The following is a 24,744-nucleotide window of genomic DNA, read 5'->3' as shown; positions in this document are numbered from 1 at the left end:
ACGCAGGCATCTCTAATAGCTCTGATTGTTGCAGAGAGGCAAAGTCATCTCGTACTGTTGGAGGGGTTCACTCTTGGGGAAAGAGTAGGATCAAGGCGCAATCTCTGGGACTGTACGATTTTGAAGTACGGATTGGGATAGAAAGCAGGGATTTGGGAAGGCTGAAGGAGAATCCCATGGCGAAAAACATACCCGAAGGCTTTCAGAATCAGCGGACAGACTATCTCAGGTATCTCCACCTGGCAAAGTTCGATTGGATATCATGGAAGCCCATGCGGTTGTTGCAGCTCGCGCATGGTCAGGCGGAGAGATGACGCTCCCAGGAGGTAATGGCCCCCTCACCGGACAAAAGGCCCTGGCAGGTAGCAGGTAGCAGGTGGAGGATAGGGTGAAAGGAAGCTCTTTGGCGCGAAGTTTCCATTCACTGCTCGCCGGAAAGACGTAGTGTCAGGAATATGACATAGAATAGGACGCGTTCGTTGCAGATTGCCCATCCTAACAGCTCAAGGCAACGTCACACGCCCGGTCCTAATGCTCCCAAGCCCCCCTCAATTTAGGGATATCACCTCTTCCAGACCACCGTATTTTGGCGCTAGCTTATCCTAGCTCCGCCCTACCCTCATCAAGCGTCCGCAGAGAGTTCTCGCTTTTCTCCCTCAACTCATTCGCGGACATTTTTATTGTAGGAGGTGGAAGCTTAAATTGTAACTTCCATTTCCTCTGCTAGATGATCCAAGAGCAAATCGCGTCGTAGCTGGAAGAACGAAGGCTTTGGAAGAGGCTAATGCAGTTGAAATTTCCTTACCAACGGCGGCAACATCTCGGGGACGCTCCGTTTGCTGATGGCTATCAAGTCATGGTCTCGCCATGTTCAATGCGTACTTGAGGTCATACTATCACGGGATGCCTCTCGTTACTGTACCTGCAAAGGTGTTGTTTGAGCATTAAATTATTATTGACCGAAATGAGTTTATCTATCTTTTCTAGCTTCATTAACCTCATATGCATGAACGGCCACCGTGTTCGTGGAGACCATCTCCTCTAAAATCTTGTTATTCTATCATTTATTCATCATCTCACAGTAACAGTACGATTGACGCTATGGTCTCGAGGCCGCCATGTTTCTTCTTGTTTCATACCTGGGTGCGGACTGACACTCATACTTCCAGCTCTTGGTCTTCCGGGTCCAGTCGCATCTGATCTTTTCTCTTCCCCTGTTATTTGCCCGCTTGCGGAGCCAAACATCTTGCTGAGACCTAAACCCACTGGTGATTCGGTGATGCTAGTGTCTTTCATTGCGAGAGGAAGCAATGGCTCATGTTTGGTGGAAAGCTCTAATTTTGCCCTTCGGTCCGCTTTCGAGGCATCGCTTGTACGGTCATAAAGGTAGAGGCCGAGAAAGGTGAGGGCTATGCCCGCAGCTTGAACAGGCGTGGTGCTGTTGCCGAACCAGACTATGGCCATAACGATAACGAAGACTCGTTTGATAAGCGAAGCCACCGAGTACGTGACCGGAGAGGTCATGGAGAGAAGTACGAAAGCCAGTATATTCTGGGCAAAATGGAAGACTCCGTTGAAGAAGAACTCAAGAGGGAGGTACATTGAGGATGGTTGACGATAAGAGCGAATTATGTGAGGCGTGAGCGAGAGGGGGGCCGAATAGAGTGGAACAGCATCTGTCCACAGCCATATCGGAAGTGTCAGCAGGAAGGCGAGACCAGAGCAATAGCATAGTAGGTTGAGCTTGTCTAGTTTGCGTGAGGTTGAAGCTGCTGAAGGCCCGTCATCCTCAGCGCGAGCGGCGTCGTTGAAGAGCTTTTTGGAGAATATATTCTGCGTGACAAAGACGAGTGCCCCACCAAAGGCGCAAATGATGCCAAATAGATTGCCTGAGAACTCAACGCTGCAAGCCAAAACAACTCCAAGCGTCAGCGGAATTAGGGAGAGGTATGTGTTCAAAGGGTAGCGAATGTCGTACAACAAACGGTAAGCCAAAACAGTGAAGAGCGGTGAAAGCCCTTTGATTGTATGGACAAGTGACACTGGTATCTTTTCTGTAGCTGTGGAGGATAAGATATGCCCACCAATTTGAAATAAAGCGAGAGGCACGGTAGTCGCTATCACGTCGCGACTCGGAGGGCGAATGCCATGCTTTAGTGCGGGTATGATGCTGCGGAGTCGTGGGAAAACATGCGCTAATAATGCGAAGAAAATACACCACCCAGAAACGAAGGCGAATTGTATGATTGTAAGGGTAATCGGTTTTGGAAAATTGTTCAGAATCGACTTTGAGGACGTGTTTGTAAGGGCGGAGCTCATATACCAGATGAGACAAAGGACCTAAGGCGCGGTTCGGTCAGCTTCCTTCCGCCGCTTTCGCTCTTTCCAGAAACTTACAACAAGCTCGACGGAGAGAGGAGCCTTCAATGCTTCGGCAAGCTCTTGCGCGCCCTCAGATACACTAGTTCTTCGTCTTCGAATGCTCCTGAACGCATCGCCTAAACCCTTTTGCGGGCCATGATGCCTTGGTCCGGCAACATTTATCGATCCATTTCCCCAGGTTAGGTGCGCCTCGTTGCGTGACTGGGAAGTGCTTGCGCGCAGAGCACGGTTGACGCTGCCCGGACTAATTGCCCGGGCAGACGCACGTACGGGGCTATGCTCTTGATATGCACTCAAGTATGTGCTGCTGGACTCGATCGTGGGGTCAAAGTCTGGAAATCTTTCGTTCACACATGAGGAAGACCTTCGCCGCTCTGTCGCAACAGAGGGCATTGTAATAGTAGCGCTCATACGCTCGTTTATCTTTTGTCTATGTCATCATATTGGCTTTTGGTAGAAGCGTTTTGTGAGGAGTACGTAGGGCCGTCAAAGAAGGAGATCCTGCAAGGTTGAATTTTCTTGAGCAGCCTGCTGCAACAGATTTATAACGATTGAAAGATGTCTGATATATTAGATCTCAAGCTTGTGTAGAGACCATGGTCGGGCTGTTGGTAGTAGCTTCACGACGTACAACACGTGATAAGAGAGAGGTTGGCGCAAGTTTGTAGAGGTCTTGAAACAATTTACGAGGTTGTCCGAATTCGATCAGAACAGCGGGTGATAGTTTTTCCGTGCTTGGCAGGCCTCCTGACCTCCCCCGACTCTCTCGAATGATAGAGGTCGCGGCTCTTCTAGCTCCAATCACTTGCTCTGCAAATCCCCTTTCCATGCAACGAAAGAGGCAGGCAACTCTGACTTGCACCAATCTTGAAATGTGAATGCTGCCAATTGCTCGGAAGGCAAGGATATCATGTCATTTGTGAAGATTCGTATCTCGCCACAGCTACGACTGATCGCAAAATAAATCTAGCGTTACTCAAGAATATGTCGATAATGTACAAGAATGCCGCTAATCCGCTGAGCTTCTCTGAGATTTGGCATGTCCTCGGACCATTTCAGATTGGAACTCGAGGTATTCTCAAGACGATCCAAGGGCTGATGTCGTTGATCGCGCGTAGAGGCAACCTGGGGAGCAGATCCTCTAGAACACATCGGCGGGTTCTGCAACATATCAATCGATGGTAATGCGACCTTCCGTAGCTCTCTAGCCCCGGACGGTAGCGTCTCTTGGTCGCAACACCAGTGGAAAAGGCATCCTTTAGACAACAGCTTGCTAGATATCCCTGCGTCTGCTAATGTTTCAGGCGAGCTCAATGTCGAATTCCCCAGCGTCAATTGGCTATCGTTACAATCAGTCTATGGGTGGGCTGCCTTACAGTGGCAAGCCTGGACACGAGGGATTCTCACTTGCTATGGATCAGAAATCATCACAGTCTGCCTATATGTCGAAAATGTTCTGGAGTTCTGGTTGGATGACGAGCATTTCTTTGGTGGTGACTATTATGCGTATCGTAGGCAGCCGCTGATCCTACAGTTGGCCCCCGGAGACCATGTTATCAACATTCGTCTCGTGCGCGATGTCAGGTTATTTGGAGGAATCGCGCATCCTGGTCTGGTTTGCTGTCTCACAGGAGCAGTAGTAGAGGAATCGTTGCTCATCCACTCGAAATCATGTTTATTTCCAGAGGCGGTGAACAACAAGCCAGCTGGGCAATATGGGTCGGTTCAGCTCACCAATGCAACTCGTTCTATTATTCGCGTCGAGAAGGTTGATTTACAAGATACTGGTTGCTTGGAAACCGCCTTACCATCCAAAGTAACATTGATCGTCCATATGTGAACAGTTTGACTGACTTCCGAAGCGCTGTTTTTCACTTGCTATGCAGCAGGCGTCTCCCTTGCTTTTGCTACCCGGACAGTCAAGGCCATTGATAATTCGTATCTCCTTTTTGGGCTCCAGGTTTGCCGATTTCAAGGTCTCCATCTGTTATACCACGAATAATTCACCCATCTTCGAATACGGCCTTGTGAATGTACAGATCAAGCAGATGTCTTTATACGTCCCGCACCGAGTCACATTCCTGCATCCCAGTGGCATCGTCTCGTACGCTATTCTGCGACCGCCCTCAAGAAAAGCTTGTGTGGGTGCGAGTGCAAGGCTCGGCCACACAAGTTCAATGCCAATTGCTCTCGTCCTACACGGCGCAGGAGTTGACGTGAATGATTCTATGACACGCCGATCGCTTGATGGAAGTCCGGATCTTCCCGGGTGGGTATTGATGCCCTCCGGTGTCACGACCTGGAGTGGAGACGATTGGCGTAGGGTCATTGAGTCCCTATCTGGGCGAAGCTGACAAGAGGCTAGACGAATGGGGTTCAGCTGATGTTGAAGCTGCCATCGATTCAATCTCGAGCTGGATCGAACTCTCAGGCTGGGACCACGTATCGGCCGACACAAATCGGTGGTTAGTGATTGGTCATTCTAATGGAGGTAGAGACACATTTTTCAATCAGGTGCTTCGGAGATTTGCTAAAGAAGTACAGGACAAGGTGTCTGGCACATACTGACTCACAAACCCGACAAAATCATCGGTGCGGCTCCACTGTCCGGGTACTCCTCCATTCAAGGTGCTCTTTATTCGAACTGTCTCCGTCCTGAGGCTTATATCAACCTTAGCATACGTACCATATGGGATGTGGAATGAAGCTCATCCTTGCGTGGAACTCTGCATTCAGAATGCTTTGCTTGGCTCGCGGCATGAGACCCTAGTGAGTAACTTTGCAGGAATACCTATACTGATACAACATGGGAAAGATGATGAGAACGTGCCTGTCTTTCATTCGCGTCGCATGTACCAGCTCATCTCGCAAACGAACGGGTCCAGCTCAACTAAATATGTTGAGCTTGAGAACAAAGGCCATTGGTTTGAGGGGGCACTCACCACACCACCTCTATTGCAATTCTACGAGAAGACCCTTAGACAAAGCTGCGTCCCTCCGATACCTTTGCATTTTACGATGCTCATACCCGATCCAGCAGGCATAGGATCCAGAGCGGGGTTGAAAATAGATGCTCTCAAAACGCCCGATCAGATTGGAAAAATGATCGTGGAACGGAATCCAGCCTTCTCCTCGTGGACGTTGACCACTCGTAACATAAGCCAATTCCATCTGGTATCTGGCTCTTACTGCCGTGACTGGCCGTCGAATCTAATAGTAGACGGAGAACTTTTCGAGAGGTTGTCGAACGCGGTCTTGCTTTCACATTCCTTTGTACTTCATGCCAATGGGCGATGGAGTGTATGTATCTGACGTCCATTATCTAGCCGCAATGCTTACTTTGCCAGATGGTTGGAAGTCCTCCACGACACAACGACTTCCGATATGGCCTTCAATCAGGCCCTCTCAACTCCATCCTTCGATCCCCAGGTCATTTCACAATTCGGTCAGCTTCGCCGGGTTGTTCAGCTGTGTCGTTACAAGTCGCAAGAAATCTCCATCAATACTTTGCGGCTGACGTCGAATTTCTGTTAGAGGCAAACCGTCCGACGACTTCCAGTGGTAACCTCATCCAAATAGCGATTGGGCAAGATGACCTAGAATCAGGCGAACAGGCCAACCCAGTTACCATAGGAGACTCGTATCTCATTCTCAAGCGAGCGAATGGTTGCGAGTCCACCATTGCCCGTGAGTCAGGGATTGGAGCTGTCTATCTGCGCCCTGCCACGAACAAAAGGCTCGAGCTTGTGGTATGGGGCTCAGATGAAGCCGGTCTTCGACAAGCAGCTCGCCTTCTTCCGCTGCTTACAGGAGTCGGGCTGCCAGAATTGATCATCGTTAGTAAGAGATGTGCGTCGCAAGGTTCTGCTGGTGTTGTTGCAATGGGTTCACTGACCAAATCCTGGAGGCTTTCTGAATCGTCCTATGTCTCTTGATCGGTAGGCTTTCTTGGGCTGATATTATCGACCTGGAGACAGAGATGCCTGGCGCATTGTTTAAACAGCGTTTGCAAGATTTGGTATGTGTCAATCGTGATATCTTCGTAGACTGATGGCCATACAAGAGCGCTCCTTATTCACTTGAAAAGGTTTATGACACGCTTCATCACCATCAAAGCATGGTGTGTGTTGCTAAATTTGCCCCAACGCGTGTGTTACACGCTCTTTCCCACTTAAGGTGTCAACTTAGCTATAGCGGCTTCTAAATCTTCGCCTTTCCACAACAACGGTCTTCCTGACAACTAAGGTCGGATGGTTCAAGGCCATCATTCTTTCAGAGCCTTGTTCTATCAAACGCTCCTTCCCTGTCTTTCGTTACTGCCATCTACTTCGCCAACTCTAACTTTTAATTGCAATCTCCTCTAATTGTTTGTTTAAATTTCGTTGATCTTACTACCGTTGCAAACATCTACATCACCAACCTCATTGCACAAGGCTTCTGGACATTCGGTCCATTCCTGGCAATACGCATGCAAATTGAAGCACATTCGTACGGAATCTACGACGCGTAATTTGCACGCTTACACAGACCGTCAAGAAACGCAAGCATTATTGACTCATCTCGAACCATGGCCGGTCTTGAGTCGGCCGGATCGCCTAGCAAGCGTGGACGTGCATCAAGCCATTTCGCCATCCACGAGGAAGAGGAAGGCAAACATAGTACCGCTGGAGCTGCGAGCTGTATTGGCAGCGTAAGCAATCTTTTGACACTAGGGGAAAAGGGGATCTAACACGAGACAGGAACAAGCCTATCAAAACGATAGTAACACAGGCCCATCACCCTTGTCCACCTCAAAGCTCAGAAATTTGCAAGCAAAGTCTGGGGCAGAATCTGGGAAGCAAGTCACACTGATGGCGGCTACGGTAGGTTTGCATCGTTCGCATTCTTGAACGCACATGCCTTATAGCCTCTATAGGTCAAACCTACTACACCCAGTAGTGCAGAACAGACGCAGTCTGGAGCAATAGACGCCTTACTAACCAAATTGTCTGAGTCACAAATAAAGCTGGCTCAACAGCAATCTGCTCTTTCTACAAATTCTGATGAAGAAAACATCCAGCCTCCCGATGGCTCTTCCAACAGCTCCGCTCTATTCACACCAGCCTCGGACGCTCGCAGCAACACCTACGGTTCTCAGACCCACGATAAGAGCGGGCATAGCGAGACTATTGAAGTCTCTCGATTGAAGCGAGAGTTGGATGTAGCTAAAGAACGGCTCGCTTTTCAAGCACAAGAGATTAATCAACGTGTCCCGAAGCAAACATTGGACACCCATACTCCCCTAGCCCCTGACGGAGGGCTAAGTCCGACAGTAATCAATCGCAACTTCGCAGGCGCTCCACGTCAAAGTTGGGTTAGCAGTGACGAAGCTCGTTCTGATTTCTCAGACTCTTACACCTCATCCAATGTATGGTCGGCTGCTCCTCGCCAAGGCTTCAGTATGGGCATGCAACCAGACTCGGCATGGGGCTTTGCAGGAGGGCGAGCATATAATCAACGCAACGCAGGCCCCATGCCTCCGCCACAAGAGCACTCTTTTCAGCAGCGAAACTATGCCGTACCACTTTCTCCTGGAGGCAGCAACGCCAGCCGTGTCATGAGTGATTCGACAGGATTCAGTAATTCGAATATGGGTCGTGGCTTCGGTCGATTCAATTTCCAAGATAATCGGAACAATCAGGCTTTTGCACCTCGTGGCAATTTTGACATGTATACGCCTTCGGTGGCTGATAACCTCGGCGGAATGAATCCTGGATCAGCATTTCAAAACATGGGAGCATATCAAGGCTATCAGCCTCAACCAATCGGTACTCCACTTTCGCCCACGGCGAGCACCTTCAGCTCTGGCGGCGTCCCACTTCCAAATCCGTGGAACTCGGGAGTATGTTTGATACATCCTTGAAAGTCTTGACCAGCTAACTAGAGCCACAGCCTCCGTCATCTCCGGGACAAACCTACCTCCAACCTATGGAGCCACTCAATTACCGCCGTCTTCTAGATCGCTCGGTCTCCTGCAACTGGAAATACATCGTTGACAAGATAGTCTGCAACAATGATCAACAGGCCTCGATCTTTCTTCAGCAAAAATTGAAGGTTGGAACAGCGGAACAAAAGTACGACATCATTGAGTCCATTGTCGCGCAGGCTTATCCATTGATGGTCAATCGGTTTGGAAATTTCTTGGTACAACGCTGCTTTGAAGTGAGCTTACTGCATTCACTTGAGTGGCTCTAGTGCTAACGAGGAATAGCATGGCACCCCGGAGCAAGTCAATGCCATTGCCAGCGCCATTCGTGGCAACACTTTGAGCTTGAGTATGGATCCATTTGGTTGTCATGTGGTTCAAAAAGCTTTTGATACGGTCCCAGAAGAGTACAAAGCTGTCATGGTACATGAGCTACTCCGTCGTATTCCAGAAACTGTAATCCATCGCTACGCCTGCCATGTGTGGCAAAAATTATTTGAGCTACGCTGGTCTGACTCGCCACCACAAATCATGAAATTCGTCAATGAGGCTCTCCGCGGCATGTGGCACGAAGTAGCCCTAGGGGAGACAGGTAGTCTGGTCGTGCAAAACATCTTTGAGAATTGCCTGGAAGAAGATAAGGTATGATTCGCTGGCTCTCCGAGAAGTTTCCTGCTAATGTTGAATTCCTCCAAGCGTCCATGCATCAATGAAGTACTGGGTAGCATCGATATTGTTGCTCATGGCCAATTTGGAAATTGGTGCATCCAGCACGTTTGCGAGCATGGTGCACCAGCTGACCGCAGCCGCGCCATCGAACATATTCTCCGTTATGCTACTGAGTACAGTATGGATCAGTTCGCTTCCAAAGTCGTGGAAAAATGTCTCAAAATTGGAGGTTCTGAATTTCTGGAGCGTTATCTCGAGCGTGTCTGTGAAGGCCGGCCTGATCGTCCACGCATTCCCCTGATCGATAGTGGGTAAAATACATATACTGGCTGCCTTCGAGTACTAACAAAAATAGTTGCGAGTGATCAATATGGAAATTACTTGATACAGTATATTCTGACACATGCAAATCCAACTCATCGTGAGATTGTGGCATCTCAGATTCGGTTCGTCTTTTCAACACACCCAAGCGCTCCCGAGTCTAATTGCTTCATAGGAAACATATGGTGTCCCTTCGCGGATCTAAATTCGGCTCTCGGGTTGCCATGCTGTGCAGCAACCAAACCTACGCCGGTCAAACTGGGCCCGCACCCACTGGTGCTGCCAGTAATCGCTTTTCTAGCGCACCTGCGAACGTGCCTCGCTTCGGCGGTGGCTACCGCTGAACATTTTATTGTTCATCGCTCTTCAATTGTGGACATTCCTTCCTGTAAACCATATTGGCAGACGGTCTCGCTACATGAAGATAGTAACCTCAACCATTCCTTTCGCCAATTGCTCATTTCCTTGGAATGAACTACTGTCATTCTCGAAAATTAATCTTAGCAGTCGATCGGTGTTGGCTTGCGATCGAATTCATTAACGGCATCCTTTTGGCATGGAAAGCATTCAATTTCATCTAAGGTATCCTACTTATCACCATATGGATGCTCAGAACAGCCTCTTGACTTAAAAGACAAAGCAAGTCCCCGCCGGATGAAGTCTTGGAAAAGGCTAGACGAAGGTCACACTCTTAGATCGATACTGACCAGCTTTCCCCCGGGGTGACGGACATTAGTATCGGCAGGGCAAACATGCGTTCATGCTGAGCTTCAAGATTGCACTTCTTTGCCAGCTAGGCGTCTCGTTGAATTTCGTTGTCTGTGCAGGCACTTTACTATACATTAACTAGAAATGTTGTGAGCAGAAGATGGGTATGATCGCGGCAGTATTTTCTCCAGCTGTATTTTAGTGAAAGAGTCGCTGTGTGACCATGAGACCATGTATTTTAGAGATATTTCATCATGCTAGTGCCCGAGACAAATTGTACTGCGCATAATCGCCTCATCAATGTTTAGGCATGGATAGGCAATCAGTCTGATGTTGACTTATGTCTTGCTTGTATTCTCTGATAGCTGATCTGGCTTCGATGGAAAGTCTTCTTTCTCCCACGGCTTTTTTCTTTTCTCAGCCAGGGACTGTGAGGCCTGCCCTTCTAATATGGTGCTAGGGATATCTCTGATTCCTGAAATGGGTTTGCCACTACTAATCAGCTCGACTATCTGGCTGAAGCTGTTGGGATAAGGAGCCGAGGTTTCCTCATTGATCCCCTTAGAAGGGTTTCGTTGCCCATTTCCTAAGCCAGACTGCAATACTGTGCTTTCCGCGACTACATCAGAGCCTTCGCTCAGAATATTATTCGTATTTGGTAAGGCTTGGGGCCTTCTCTGACGCTCCCGCCACACCTTGTAAGCAGCAAAATCTATTGGTATAGCGAGTTTTCGAGAGAGATAAAAACATTGAGCGCGAAGGGTCAAATGCTCGATTTCTGATTTGGAGCTACTAGATGATAAGATGGACTGCAAACCGGTCTGAAAGTCCTGGTCCCTAGAGAAGTCGTAGCATTCTAGCTGTAGGAACAAATCCTGACTCGACCCTGTTGGTGGAGCAGACAGAGATTCTTGTTGTAAAAATGCCATTGTCCAGTCCTCCTAGATATCCCTCATGTCAAGCAACAAGTACTCAGGATGCCGTCTAATCCACGATTGCTAACAGCTTATAGAGCCCACAAGAAAGCTTTGCAGCCTGTTTCATTCTGTACAGTGCAAGTAATTAGGGGAATCAGACGGAGAGCCCAAAATGTGCAACTTGGCTATGCCTAGTATTGCTTCGGAATCCCGGAAGCCTTGAGCGTTGATCAAGTAAAATATCGAGATCTATCTCTCTCTTGCCATCCCTGGCAATTTGTCACCCTTGCTCGAAGAAAATCAACTTATAGAGTCGATACTTGAAGGCACCTCAAGTGAACGATCGATCTACATCTCAGAGCATCTCGAGCAATGCAAAGTGAAGAAGCGTTTTGTGGAATGATTCGCACCGACCTGATGCCAAGGCTTGCATAAAAGTTGTACAAGGCTAGCCTAAAATGCTCCGCGCGACTGCTTCCTTCACAGCAACGTCAATCCATGCCATAATTCATGTACCCTAGACGTACACTCCGAGAGCGTCATCTTCGACTTGTGTGATCTTTCTGCCGATACTATATTGCCTTCTCGATCCTCCAGCATCATCTACCCACTGTACTTTGCTTGACATCATGTCTGAATACATTGGGTGAGGTTGAGGTCGTCGCAGAGGCTTGCTCAAGCTAACTGATACTACCATAGATCAAGAATATCCCTCATATCAAAGCGTGACATCCGGTATAAGTCTCCAGTCTGCGATTGATTCGATTCGCTCTTAACGACGCTGTTAGCTATGTCGGTACCCTTCACGAAATAAATTCCGAAAATAGCACAGTTGCTCTAGAGCAAGTGAAATCGTATGGCACCGAAGGACGCTCAGAAGAGGAAGTACCACCTTCCGATAACGTTTACGAATATATTGTCTTCCGCGGGAGCGACGTGAAAGATTTGAGAATCGAGAAAGAACCAGAAAAAAAGACACAGGCGCCTCAGGTGCCTGATGATCCTGCAATTTTAGGAGTAAGTAATCCACCTCCATACGCACGTGTATTACAGCCACCATGTCAATATGATGAAGCATTTCGGATGTAAACATACATTCATGCCACCGAGAGCGCAAAACCATGCGGATATTTCCGTTGCCTTCCTTCTGACAATTACACTTCATCGCGTTTGGTTGCATTTGCTCAACTAGCATGTACAGGTGTTAATTTGCTTTCCAGAATGCCCGACCTGTGGGCGTCCCATCAGCCCCCTCTCAACCCGAGCAACAGATGCCGCAACACCCCCAGTATGGACCTCCACAAGGTAGAGGTCAAGCTCCCCGATATCCTCAACAGTTGCCATATCCTTATGGAGGCTACGGACTTCCGCCGAGTCAACGTTTTGGGCCTGGGCCTGGATCTGGATCTGCACCAGGACCAGGACCGGGACCAGGACCTTATGGAGCTCCTCAAAATTACCCTCCCCCGGGCTATTCTGCAATGCAATATGGGCCACCACCTGGATGGTACCCTCCCCACGGACAAGGCTTCCCTCAGGGTCCATCTGGGCAGATGATGCCACCGCACCTGCAACAACATTTCCCAGGTCAGCCTCCTCCGCAGCACGGTCCAGCTTCGAAGCCTGCAACGCCAGGTAGAGAGGCACTTAATGATGCTCCGCAACCTCCACAGCCGCCGGCAGCAATTGAAAAGCCAGCCGCAGCTGTGAAACTCCCAAGTCGATCTCCAGCAAATTCCCAAATTGTGCCTCCCCCTCCCACTGAGTCAAAGCCAGATGTTGCAGCTGCCCTCGCTCCGCCAAGTCAATCTTCAGTACCAGAACCGGTAGCCCCTAAATCGACTCCCGGTACACAGAAAAGTGGTCGCATACAACCAGCAATACCCATGAAGAGCCCAATTCCGAAAGCAAAAGCAGCCATGAATGGTACACCATCGACACACACCGGGGCAGGTACTGCTGCTGATTCGGCTCCGATATCTCTTAAAGCGCCAAGCAATGCTCTGGGGCCTACACCTGGGAAAGCGAATGATATGCCAACTGCTCCGCCATCGAGGAAGGTCGTTGAAGATGCCAACCGGGACGCAAGAGCGGCAGTAGCCGCAGCCATGGCTAAGCTAGGTCCTGGGACAGGCCAGCAGAAGAAGCAAAGTGGTGAGGAGAGTGCTATGGATAACTTGACAAAGAAAGTAAACGAGATGCGGACGAATGAGAATGCCAGAGTATCGAGGCAACCTGGAACGGGTGGTTACGCAGCCGGCAATCGTGGGGGGAGGGGTGGATATCGTGGTGGGCGACCCCGAACGGAGTCCCAGACGAAGAAAATTGAAATGCCGAAGACAGACTACGACTTTGAATCAGCCAATGCAAAGTTTAACAAGCAAGACCTTGTAAAGGAGGCCATAGCTAGCGGCGAGCCTGTTGGTAGCCCAGTCGATGGCACACCAAGCGAGTCAGTCAATGGTACACAGGCTGAAAGCGAAACGAGTTTGAATCAGTCTTCGAACGCAGGCTACAATAGGGCATCCTCATTCTTTGATAACATCTCGAGCGAGGCAAAAGATCGAGAGGACGGTGGTAGCAAGAGGCCCGGTGGACGAGAGTTCAGGACTGAGGAGCAAAAGAAGAACATGGAGACATTTGGACAAGGCAGCGTTGATAGCTATCGTGGTGGCTTTCGAGGTCGTGGTCGCGGGAGAGGCTTCCGTGGTGGAAGAGGTGGTTTTGGCCGCGGTCGTGGAGCGAGAGGACGCGGTGGTGGTGCCGTAGCCGCTGAAGGATAAATTACAGGGAAATTGGAAGAGAACTGAAGCGAAGGTCAAAAGATCTGACGTGAGTGATACCCAGAGTCGGGGCTGCTTTGCCTACATCCGTGGAAGCTGGCTTCATCACGGCCTGGATATAAACATCAAATACGTGCTTTACTCTCACCACCTAACAATAGCGCATAGCATACATCTTCAACTAGCACCTGCAACTCAAGGGGCCATATGAAGCCCTGCCCTTCAAAGTCTCTCGATCTTCATCAACCATCGTCATGCTCACAGCCACTGGGTTCATGTCCTCGCTTTCTTCCATCAGAAACATCTAAGCCTTGAATCTCATCAAACTTTTCTGCATCTCTAATCAGCCGTGTACACACTTGCGAATAAATTTTGCTTCATACGTGGGAGGCCTGTTTGACGGCAGCAGCTGTCAACTTCTTCGTTCCATTCTTCTTCGCTTGCAAAGTCGCCTCGTGCATCAAACTTTTCCACAGATCAGTGACGTTACGTTCCTTAGAATATGAAGCTGGTAGTATACTCTTGCATGAACATTGTGTAGTTGAGAAAGACCTGAGTTGGCCTATTAGCAGTGCACCTGAAGTACTCAGGCTTCCTACCAGGATGTCTGCGTTTTTGCCGATTTTGCGATTTGAATGCGCCTTCACAATGCCTTTCACTGTAGAGCGTGGGTATAAGCGTTTGGCGGCCATGTTGGCCTTACAGATGGGCTCGGTTTCGCAGGTTCAAATGTGACCATGTCACTGCGGTATGTGTAAAGCCTACGCTGCCGTGGAAGATGTGGTTGTCGCATGGAAGCCACTGTTTACATCTTTCCTCAAGCGGGCAATCCCAATGCTTGGCGCTCCGTCCCGCCCAAATGAGCAATTCGAGATCAGATCTTCTTGTCAAAGATGCGCTGCAGGCTAGTATCTTCTAGCAACGATGGGCAATGACCGATCTCCTCACAATATTGCCATCGTTCCCTAATGCCCAGTACAGTCACCTCCTCCCCTCATTAGAGAAGAATCTTATCACCACCACCGACCTTCTCACACTTGACAGTTTAGAAGTTGCAAGACGCGCGCAATTGCCATTGCTGGACCTCAAAAGACTGATCTCGCACGTGCTTCTGAGCTTGCAATCAGAGCTTGGAGTTCAAAGCGCGCAGCATGGGGAAGGCTTGGGGAAGAAATTTGAGGATGTGCGGCAGAGGGGTGAAAAGGGATGGGGACGATTGAGAACGGACGGCACGTCACTTTTGAAGAAGACATGGGAGACGATCAGTCTTGGAAACGAGAAGTTGGATGATATAGTTGGTGGGGGGATACCCACTGGATATATTACAGAATTTGTGGGTGAGAGGTTTGTCTCACATTGTCTATATCCTTAATCGTTTGTCGGGACTGATTCGTCTGGTTCATAGCGGAGCAGCAAAGACTCAGATCCTCCTGTTCCTCCTCCTAGCAGTCCAGCTACCACCCTCGCAGGGTCTCTCTCGCTCAGCGCTCTACATATCAACCGAGCACGCCCTGCCCACTCCTCGCCTGACTCAACTTATCAACTCTCACCCGCTCTTCACTTCACTCCCACCTTCCACTCGGCCCACTCTCTCGAACATTCTCAGCATCTCAACCTCAGACCTCGAGACTCAAGACCACATTCTCCAGTATCAAGTCCCCGTCGCCCTTGCGCGCCACAACATCGGACTAGTCGTAATTGACAGCATAGCAGCGAACTACCGCGCCGAGAAAACTGTTTCCAGCTCCACTTCATCGGCAGAGAAGCAGCGTCTCGAGTCTCTCTCTCGGAGGAACACGCAGCTCGTCCGTCTCGGCTCCCTTCTCCGCAATCTTGCCCGTGAACACAACTGCGCGATTGTAGTCGCCAATCAAGTCAGTGACCGGTTCGCGCCAACTCCTCAACCCATCGCGACCGGCCCTTCATCTTCCGCAAGAGCAGGATTAGGAACGCAACGCTCCTCCGGCCCTTATTCTTCAAGTCCAGCTTTTCCTACACAGCCGCCAAGTGAGCCATGGGGCCTCCCGTCAGTGGCCACGGTTCCAACAGTACAGAGTCTCAACCACCAAATGCGCTGGTTTACAGGTTGGGGCGACTCGCCTAGTAAAAGTGCTGAAGTAGGAAAGGGAGACAAGACGCCAGCGCTGGGACTAGCGTGGGCAAATCAGATCGCTTGTCGTGTTGCTGTGATCAAGGAGGCAAATTTTGTTAGAGGTGGCGGTCCGAAACTAGGGTCCGCAATGGGGCGAGAGGACGATGAGGTCGATTGGGCGCCTAGACGGTGGAGGAGGTATATGAAGCTCGTTTTTGCGCCGTGGGCTGAGCCGACCAGGGGAGAGGAGAAGGGGGTCGAGTTTGAGGTTTGTGCGGAGGGTGTTAGGGCTGTTTGACGCTTCAAGGGTTTGGACTTGAAGTGATTGAATGAATTATCTTAAGCTAGATGTAACAGTAAGTTTTGTGTAGGTGGATCCGGTATCGTGAGCTACGATTTGGATTCTTGTCGGCTGCCGACGATGTTTAGGAACAAATCATACATTTCAATTATGATGATACTTGAGCTATCGCTGTACATGCTCCACCTGCATTAGCTGACCCTATCATACACAGAGTGTTTCTGCTGTGGCATACATGTGCCTCTGCTATTGTCGTTCCGGAATGCCGTGAAGCCAGCTCAGCACATCCCTTGACCAGTCATCTTAATATCATTAAATCCTGTATCTCAATGTGATTGCGCCAAAAAGCACCAATACTGCAAACCACGACTGCGAAGATCGAGGCTATGTACAACTCCCATGCAACGATCAGGAAGAGAGGGAGTGGTCTATTCTAAATGTAATTCCTCGATTACGGAATTTGTCCATTGTATGTGAGTCCGCATGCTTTCTTCAAGGCATCATTGGCAACATCTCCTCTCCTCCGATACCAAGCTCGTATCGAAGAGGGCTGCCCGCTTGCCCCGAGTTACTGTGGCTGTGACCATTACTGCTGCTCCCATCACGGCTATGATACCCGTCAGTACCCCATTGCGAATTTCCTGCATGGCCGCTTTGATTGTTGATGCCAGCATCCTTTAATTGCTGCGTGAAACGTTCGAAGCTTGATTCATGTGCGAAAGGGCGTTGTGCTTCTTGTCTCATTTGCTCTTGGAAGTCGTGCGTGGATTGAAAAGTCAGGGAAGGCCTCTGATTTAAGTACGCATTGGCGTTGTGTTCGGGTTTGGTGTAGTGGAGCTGGTGTTGATTATACTGACTTGGTGGTTGATGGTGCATAGGATGGTATGACGGTGGATAGTAGGAATTAGTTGGAGTCGACGAAAATGCCGTTGGATACGAGGGGGAGATGGGCGTATGAATATCGAAATATGACGACGGGGTCGGATGCATATGGTTTGAAGAAGGCCGTTGGATTGCTGACATTGGGAGATGGGAGGGCTGTGATTGCGCAGCACGGTGATACTGATAGGAGGGTCGTTGATGCTGTTGCTGATGCCCAATGCTTTGTCGCCGTTGACTTGCCATTTGTTGCTGCTGCTGCTGGAATTTGACCTTTTCCTGAGAGACTTTCGCATTTACAGTATCCTGTTCACTTGGGGTGCGGGCCATGAGATAGGCCTCACTCATGCTTTGGCCTCGAGGGCGAGACTTCTCTTTTGCAATAGCGACTGGGAGATAGGGCTCCGTGAAGCCACCTCCTTGTGCATAGGGTGACTGGTAAAATCGAGGCCGTACCTTTTCAGCCTCATGAAGATAGATGTATTTTGGATCGAGTTTCAAATGCGACACCCCTTTCGTTGCTGGAGCAGATATGGCTGAGCCAGCCATTTGCACCACGCTTTCTACACTAGACGATGTTGATACCGCCGAATGAGGTGGTGTTGACATAGCGGGATGAGAATCTGGTTGTCGCTCAAAACCATCGTATTCGACCTGGCGCGGCCTTTCTTGAGGCATGCTGCTCATCATGTTTGCCACTGGTGCTGGTGGTCGGGAGCTTGAGGGCTGTTGATGGTGATATAAGGACTGTGTAATTGGAGCAAGCGAGACTTCTTGAGTTGGGCTCATGGCAGGAAGATTGACTTTTCGTAGCAGCGCTGCGGCATCGAATTGAGGGTCAGGTGAGTATATCGAAGGGGTTGGAGCTACAGATAATGTTGGCATCATTGGCGCCGTAGGAGCTGTCGGCCTTTGCAATGTGTTCGGCAAGTGCATTCCTTGTGATGAAGTGTTGTAGCGGTCGTACGGATAAAAATTCGGACGGTATTGATGCGCGGTGTCAGCTGCCGCTCGTTGTTGAAACATTTTCTGGTTCTGTAGGGCCTGCATATCTGTGTTGCCGTAGTTGTTTTTGGAACGAGCTTGTGGGATTACAGGATCAGTAATAGCATATTTACCCGTGTAAGGCCTTTCCTTTGACGTTGGCGGTCTTGCCTGGACGCTGGGCTGCGAGTAGGTCAAGTGACTGTTGGTGGTATGACTGGCTCGAGCAGCGTTTATGGCATGCTGATTGACGGAACCAGGAGGAGGCAAGAAAGTTTTCTGGTCTTTGATGGCTTTCATGGACTTGGCAACTTCTTTTAGTTTCTCGAGCTCCAGAAAATTGGATTTCTGATTATGACGTCTGATCGATGGATCATGGGTGTAATACTGCTTCGCTTCTGTCGATCTTTCACCAAGGAAATACCAAAGCTGCTCAGGTTTCAGTAAATCGATCTTTTCTTGAGCTTTGTTGAAGAATGGCCGACAAGATTCAAATTCCGACCATTTGTAGATGGTGTTGGGGTCGCAGAACGGCTCATTAGGCTTGGGCTTATCGACCTTTGCAGCAGGGTCTTCAGCGGTAGTTCTATTTTTCCGGAGCATGTCCGCTGGCAAAGGTTTGGCGTCCTCTGATGGCACCGGCAGTTGTGAATTGACAGGGTCAAAGAAAAGCAGCCACTTCCAATCCACCTCAAGTCGGTCTCCATTCGGTAGAACATCAAGCAAGACGTTCTGCTCGCTTTTCCTGTTCTCAATGACGTTGCCAGCAAAGATGTCACTTTGATAGAACTGCACTTGCACTGCCTCGCCAACACAAAGCTTCTTGGCCTTCGAGTAGATAAGTTCGTTATTCTCGAGGTTGCAACTGTCAGCGTTCTTGCTTCTTTTACTGCGGTGTATGCGACATCGGAAGTCTTGGCCGGTATGTACGTACTCCGTACCATCTTCTCCGTAAACCGAGGTAGGTCCAATATCGATTTGTATACCAGCAGGCATGGCGCATGTCGCATGATAGGCCTTCGTGCATTTTTTGGAGGAGCATTGGAAGACGGAGCCTTTCCGACTACGGCAATAATTGCATTTAAGATCCCAGCGGGCTTTGTCAATCATGACAATATCACGAACCATTGATGTTCCGTCAGGTTCATCCGAGACGTACGTTTCAGGAGTGTAGAAGCCACAGATTCTGTGAGCGCGCTGTCCACTATCTGTAGGTAGTAGCTCTTCAAACTTATTGTCGTTCGGGCATAGGATGCAAGGCTCGAAGGCGGGTGCTTTGACACGAATCTTAAGTTTCTTGATTTTGGGCTTGCTCTCCTTTTCGTTAATTGCTCGCTTTCTCTTAGGTCCACGCTTGGGCTTTCCTTTCACGCTGCCCGGAGGCGTAGGCAGGCCTGAGTCGACATCTTCATCGTCTTCATCATCATCATCCGTTTCTTCGTAGTATTCAGGGGTTGGTTCGCCTCGGAGCTTCCGCTCAATTTCTCGTACATCCACCCAAACATTATCAGCTTCGCAGTTGCACTTTCTCGCAACCTTGCCAAAATCAAGCCATGATTCGGTCGCGAAATTCACCGACTCGGCGCAGTTGTAGCCGAGGTTGTATCCAGAGTGGTACCCATAAGGAAAAGTAATGACGAATTCGCCTTCAAAATGGGCCAAGCGATTGACCTTGATATTGTACTGCGATTGAAGTAGCTGCGGTGAGATGAGATACGTTTTGTGCCGAAGAAATTGGTCGCAATTCTTGGCATCGGTCGGCCACACGCCTGTCGAGCGTTAGCAAAACTGAATTGGAGTATTCAACATCTGCTACTGACTTCTCATGGCTCCTTCAAATCGCCTTGCATCTTCTTGCGAAATACTGTACCATTGCTTTGGAGCTCCAAAGTGGATATAATTGATACTGTACAGGTCGACATCTTCAAGATGCCACGCGAAGGAAGCCTTCCACATGCCTAGGTATAGATACGCTGTGTTGACGCCTGGAACCGTCTGGCCAAGTACGTCTAACAGGTTCTCCAGATGAGCAACATTCCAGTGTTTTGTCGAGTCATTGAAAAGGGAGCCTGGCATATCTGCTCCGTACATTGGATTATTGAAATTAAGGCTCCTCCAGTAAGCAGTCTCCAGTTCTTGCATCCGCTCAGTCGTCCATTCGTTTTGATTGTAAATTCGGTAATCGAAATCGTGGAAAGCTTCTTCGTCTACAAAATCTACTTGATCACGCTTGTTGTTGAGCCGTCTTGAGGAGACAGATTTTGGCTGTCGACCTCCAGACTTAGGCTCGTCGTCATCATCTGCAGGCTTGTATTTCTTTGATTTCTTTGATTTCTTTGATTTCCCCGCCGTCTTTGGCAAAGGCGATTTTGGGGTTGGGGGCACTTGAGTACTCGACTCGCTTGTGGCTCTATCATGACTGCTCTTTCGCTCCCGGGGAGCAGGCAAGGGTCTTACCCTTGGCCTACCAGGTCCTCTTTTCCTCCCAGTCGGGGCTGGTGAAGGTTCCCGTTTCGTGCGAGTCAAGCGGGCTTGTGTAGGCTTTTCTTGGTTACGTCTTCTTTCTCCCCTTTTAGCCGGTGGCTGATGATTACTTTCTTCACACAGGCCCTTCCACTGAGGCAAATTGTACGATCTTTGTTTCTCAACGTTGGCCTGTGTGTATGTACCATGTGTTCCATGGAATTCCTGAGTGATAGGGTTCTTGACGCGAATCGTCTTTACCGCTTCGTCAAGGGCCGGAAGAGAGTCTCGCCTAAAGCTGCTCAGCCAATGGTCAATCATGAAGTCACTTTCTTGATCTTACCATTCCTCTGGTGGGATGACTTTAACGATACCAGATTTCATACCATAATTATCTATCTTGCTGATAAAATCTTTGAAGCTTCGAAATTGATTCATGGTCTAAGGCGCATGTCAATAAGCTGCTGCATGATCTTGAACATCGAATAGCTTCTTCTGAGTCCACCTACCGGCTTGAAAACTGGGATCTTTCCATCTTCGTAATAATGATCCGGCACAATCTCAGCGTTAGCATCGTCGCTATTTGGCGCTTCAACTGGCTTTGTAATTTGCGGTTCTTCAGGCTCCAGGTCCGAGAGCTCAGAACCAGAGTCGTCCCGATTGCCTTTGGTTCCTTCGCTCGTTGGGGGAGTTAGCGCGGGCTTTGTGTTTTCCTCCTCCGCCTTCACAAAAACATCTGCCTCCCCGTCGGCTGGGGGAGACATAGCTCCAGACATGATTGATGTTGCAGCCATTGTGAGAAGCGCCCAGTAAAAGAAAGATCAAAGCTATCACTGCGTGATCTGCAGGTGTCTATGCACGCGATAGGTACCTCGAGTCCCCAGTGACTAATTGGTCGTCAAGCAGGTGAGGGAGCGGCGGCACCGCCCTTGAAAGGGACCAACAGTGAGTACAGGCAGATCCAGTAGCGTGTCGGTGATTCTGGCATTTCATGTCGATAAATAGGATCGCATTAGATGTGTATGATAGTATAGTTTGCGGAGTTCGCCTTCAGCAGGTGAAGTTCTGGGTGAGAAACCGCTAGTCTTCTTTGGGCCAAGCCACCCGGTTAGCGCCCGCTCGGTCATGCACGCAATTCAAGCCGTTCGACCCCTTTTCGTGTGTTGTTGGGTTTGCTTCATTCCTGATATCTTTGTCATTCTCCTCAAGACGCAAAGTGAGAACATGCAGGCATACCCACAACGTCTCCAAGTCTCCGAGTCTCCGAGCGCGTCCTTTCGGTTGCCAAATTGATCGAGCAGACGGCACGGAAGATTCTAAGAGTAATGCCGAATGAGCATGGTGCTGCTAGACCCATCAGTCATAAGCTCTCCCGTCGGTTTTATTCTGCTTTGCAAAATACAATCATTCTCAAAACCCTTTGCAGCAGACTTCGTTTCGAGCGTCCTGAGCAAGTCATTTTAACTTCGCGAAGATTGCTGTACCAAGACTGTGCACTGCCATGGAGCTCACTCTGACAGAGTTAGCAGTGTGGACTTGTGACAGTATTCTAATGCCCGTGAATTTAGAACCAATTGATGCTTCTCATTTTGTGTTCCGCATCTCGTTCTGCACAAGTTCAGGCCAGATTACGATCATACGTTGGACTCTTGTTCATTTCAAGTCTTCTTAGGCAGTCGCAAATGGCCGACGCAAATGACCGGAATTGGGCTCTCTGAACTACATGTAGGCATATCCTTATGGCTGTGCTTTAGATTGCCTCTCTCGCAAGTGACACAAGCAACTTCGTCTACGGAGACTTCGAAAAGCGGGGGCTGCAATTCTTCCCCTCACTGCAATGGGTGGGTTGAAGACATGACCCAAACCCGTCGAATCCTGTGATCGTAACGGGACTGACGTGCGAGATGTAGGAGAAGGCTACTCGAGAAGGCTACTGGCTTTATTGTTGAATCCCTCGTAGCGGGCGATCTCAGCCCTACGCAATTTACGTATTTTGACAGCTCCGCTAAGTGTTTGCATGACACTCCCTACCTGCAATTCTTCCCATACACCTCAACATTCTCCGCTCTTGACCCAACTCAACCGCAATTAAGAAGTAACCTCTCAAATCTGACAATTTCGTAAACTTGTAACCTCGCAAAACTTGGTTGAACGTCTTAGATCCTCTCGGTGTCCTTCCTCGAAAAAACACTCCGTGCCGTGCCTCTCGAAAACGCTTTCAATTGCCCCACACCGCTACTTGCACGGTTTTCAACAATGTCTTCTGCTCAACCTCCAAACGTGGCTCCTCATTCCGAATCAAAGAGCGCCAAGAAAAAGAAAGCGAAAGCTGAGGCCGCAGCCCAGTCACCAACCGTAGCGGAGCCTGATACGGGAGATGCTTCAGCAGGCGCTGAAAATGCTACAAATGGAACAGATGCTTATGAGAGCCCTTTTGTCAAAGATCTAGCAAAGTAGGTGGACGCCAAAGAACTCCATCACGAAGACTGTTGTTGACGTTGAGTAGAAACATTCGCAATATCAAGAAGAAGCTTGTAAGTCTCAGCAATATTGCTTGGTACTCCATTTCAGGCTGACGTGAATTGTCACCCCAGAATGCGACTCAAAAGGTCGACTCTATAGTTGCCGAGAACCCTGGCACAAGCCTTGACGAACTCCTTGCGAGCAAGAAAATCAACTCCGACCAAAAAATTCAGGCCCAGAAAAAACCCGGCTTACAGACTCAACTTGCACAATACGAAGAACAGATAAGTCAATTCAAGCAGTTAGACGAAGATTTCAAGAAGAGGTTAAAGGAAGAGAAGTCGGCCTGGGAGACCTCGAGCGATGATAAAGCTCAGAAGGTAAAGGAGGCAGCAGTTGAGGCAGCTGTGGCAGATGGCCGGAAGGAAGCTAAAGAGAATCTATTGGTATTGAGCAAATTCCTACGAGCAGCTGCTGCTAAGAGGCAAGGTGGAGATGAAACCTCGCCCGAGAATCGCGCGTTTGAAGGTGCGCTGCTGCTGGTCTACGGAGGTGAAGCCAGCGCAGTCGAAGCCATGGAGAACCTCGTTGCTGGCAAAGACGAGAAAGTACCTACGGTGGATTCAACGCCTTCCGAATACACCTGTCAGTATCCCTTTCGCCCTCTTCTAATCCTTTGCCCCCACCCCTCCAAAGCGCATCCTGACTAATGACCCTTATAGTCCAACAAGTCCGTGATCTCTCCTTCTCCTACGCCCCTTACAGCGCCGAAGAAGCATGGGCAGAAGAAGTCGCCCAATCCTCCCCCACCGCCCCAACCGCCACTCTTGACGACGAACCCAAAGCAGCCGAGATTGGCACCGACCCAACCGTCGCCCATGCTGGCCTTACTGAGTTCGAAACCACTGACGGTCCACCACCTTCATATCAAACCAATGGCGTGAGTAGCCCCAACGAAAACGCCCACGATGCCCCCAGCGCCTCCGGCATCGGCGCCGACGCAGCTAATAAAGCTGGTGGCGGAGAGGAAACCTCAGGCGAAGGTGGTGGAGGGGATTGGGAAGCCAAAGTCTCGACGCGTGGCGGCGGGGGAGGCGACGATTGGGTCCAAGTACCGCGTGATCCAGCGGAGACGGACACCGGCACCGACGGAACACTGACCGGGACAGGAGGGACGCAGAGCTGGGCCGAAGACGTCCCGCTTGCGGCTCCAGAGGCTGACACTGATGTCATGGGCACGCCTGCTTATGCACAGGGCGGTACTGGCGCTGGTGCGAAGGAAGGTGCTACCGGAGACGGCTTTAGCGAAGTGCAGCGGCATCATCACCGTGGAAGTCGGAGCCGTGGGGGCAATGAGCGTGGAGATAGGAGGGGGCGCGGTGGTGGGTATAGAGGAGATCGCGAAGGGGGCAGAGGACGTGGTGGAGGGGGATTCAGAGGCGACGGTGAACGTGGTGCGCGCGGACGCGGACGCGGGAGGGGTGATTATCGAGGGCGTGGAGGTCGTGGAGGCGGAGGCGCTGGAGGTGCAAGCGCTGGCGGTGGTGGCGGCGAGACGTAAGTAAACGACTTGTATGCTTTGAGTCCGTATGGCTTTCGCGCCATGAGTCTTGAGCTTTCGATCTATAACTCGGAACAACGATGGAAATGATGGAAGACGGGGAGAAGGATTGACGGATGTGGCAAGGCCTGCATCGTGGATCGCTTCATGTTAAAGCAGCTGAATCTGGCGCCTTAATGCCATATATCACGCAGTCGACAACGAGCGAGCGAAAGTGAAATGCATAGCGGAGAACACAACGTATGGGATTGTTCGG

General features: G+C 49.8%; 7 protein-coding genes across 7 annotated transcripts; 5 read left to right on the top strand and 2 right to left on the bottom strand.

The window, feature by feature from the left end:
- Positions 1-1,071: 1,071 nt before the first annotated feature.
- KY384_000224 (uncharacterized protein) lies at positions 1,072-2,319 on the bottom strand (the record flags this gene model as incomplete). The annotated part of the gene is made up of 1 exon (XM_044808761.1): positions 1,072-2,319. The coding sequence occupies one exon, from the start codon at positions 2,317-2,319 to the stop codon at positions 1,072-1,074; it is 1,248 nt and encodes a 415-aa protein (XP_044665514.1).
- A 2,913-nt stretch (positions 2,320-5,232) lies between these two features.
- Positions 5,233-6,317, top strand: KY384_000223 (uncharacterized protein; the record flags this gene model as incomplete). Its single annotated transcript, XM_044808760.1, has 2 exons — positions 5,233-5,556; positions 5,730-6,317. The coding sequence occupies 2 exons, from the start codon at positions 5,233-5,235 to the stop codon at positions 6,315-6,317; spliced, it is 912 nt and encodes a 303-aa protein (XP_044665513.1).
- Positions 6,318-6,949: 632 nt separating this feature from the next.
- Positions 6,950-9,331, top strand: KY384_000222 (uncharacterized protein; the record flags this gene model as incomplete). Its single annotated transcript, XM_044808759.1, has 5 exons — positions 6,950-7,072; positions 7,298-8,263; positions 8,314-8,583; positions 8,633-8,989; positions 9,044-9,331. 5 exons carry the CDS (start codon positions 6,950-6,952, stop codon positions 9,329-9,331), a joined length of 2,004 nt encoding a protein of 667 aa, XP_044665512.1.
- A 2,260-nt stretch (positions 9,332-11,591) lies between these two features.
- Positions 11,592-13,745, top strand: KY384_000221 (uncharacterized protein; the record flags this gene model as incomplete). The annotated part of the gene is made up of 3 exons (XM_044808758.1): positions 11,592-11,608; positions 11,712-11,979; positions 12,183-13,745. The coding sequence occupies 3 exons, from the start codon at positions 11,592-11,594 to the stop codon at positions 13,743-13,745; spliced, it is 1,848 nt and encodes a 615-aa protein (XP_044665511.1).
- Positions 13,746-14,676: 931 nt separating this feature from the next.
- Positions 14,677-16,135, top strand: KY384_000220 (uncharacterized protein; the record flags this gene model as incomplete). Its single annotated transcript, XM_044808757.1, has 2 exons — positions 14,677-15,089; positions 15,151-16,135. The coding sequence occupies 2 exons, from the start codon at positions 14,677-14,679 to the stop codon at positions 16,133-16,135; spliced, it is 1,398 nt and encodes a 465-aa protein (XP_044665510.1).
- A 495-nt stretch (positions 16,136-16,630) lies between these two features.
- Positions 16,631-21,258, bottom strand: KY384_000219 (uncharacterized protein; the record flags this gene model as incomplete). The annotated part of the gene is made up of 4 exons (XM_044808756.1): positions 16,631-19,770; positions 19,822-20,756; positions 20,808-20,905; positions 20,974-21,258. 4 exons carry the CDS (start codon positions 21,256-21,258, stop codon positions 16,631-16,633), a joined length of 4,458 nt encoding a protein of 1,485 aa, XP_044665509.1.
- A 1,462-nt stretch (positions 21,259-22,720) lies between these two features.
- On the top strand, positions 22,721-24,488 carry KY384_000218 (uncharacterized protein; the record flags this gene model as incomplete). Its single annotated transcript, XM_044808755.1, has 4 exons — positions 22,721-22,917; positions 22,971-22,998; positions 23,059-23,572; positions 23,650-24,488. 4 exons carry the CDS (start codon positions 22,721-22,723, stop codon positions 24,486-24,488), a joined length of 1,578 nt encoding a protein of 525 aa, XP_044665508.1.
- Between the last annotated feature and the right edge of the window lie 256 nt (positions 24,489-24,744).

The sequence above is a fragment of the Bacidia gigantensis genome (genome assembly GCF_019456465.1).
Source record: "Bacidia gigantensis strain McMullin 20006 chromosome Unknown contig_49, whole genome shotgun sequence".
NCBI classification, from domain to species: domain Eukaryota; kingdom Fungi; phylum Ascomycota; class Lecanoromycetes; order Lecanorales; family Ramalinaceae; genus Bacidia; species Bacidia gigantensis.
This window is presented reverse-complemented; position numbering and strand designations above follow the sequence as displayed.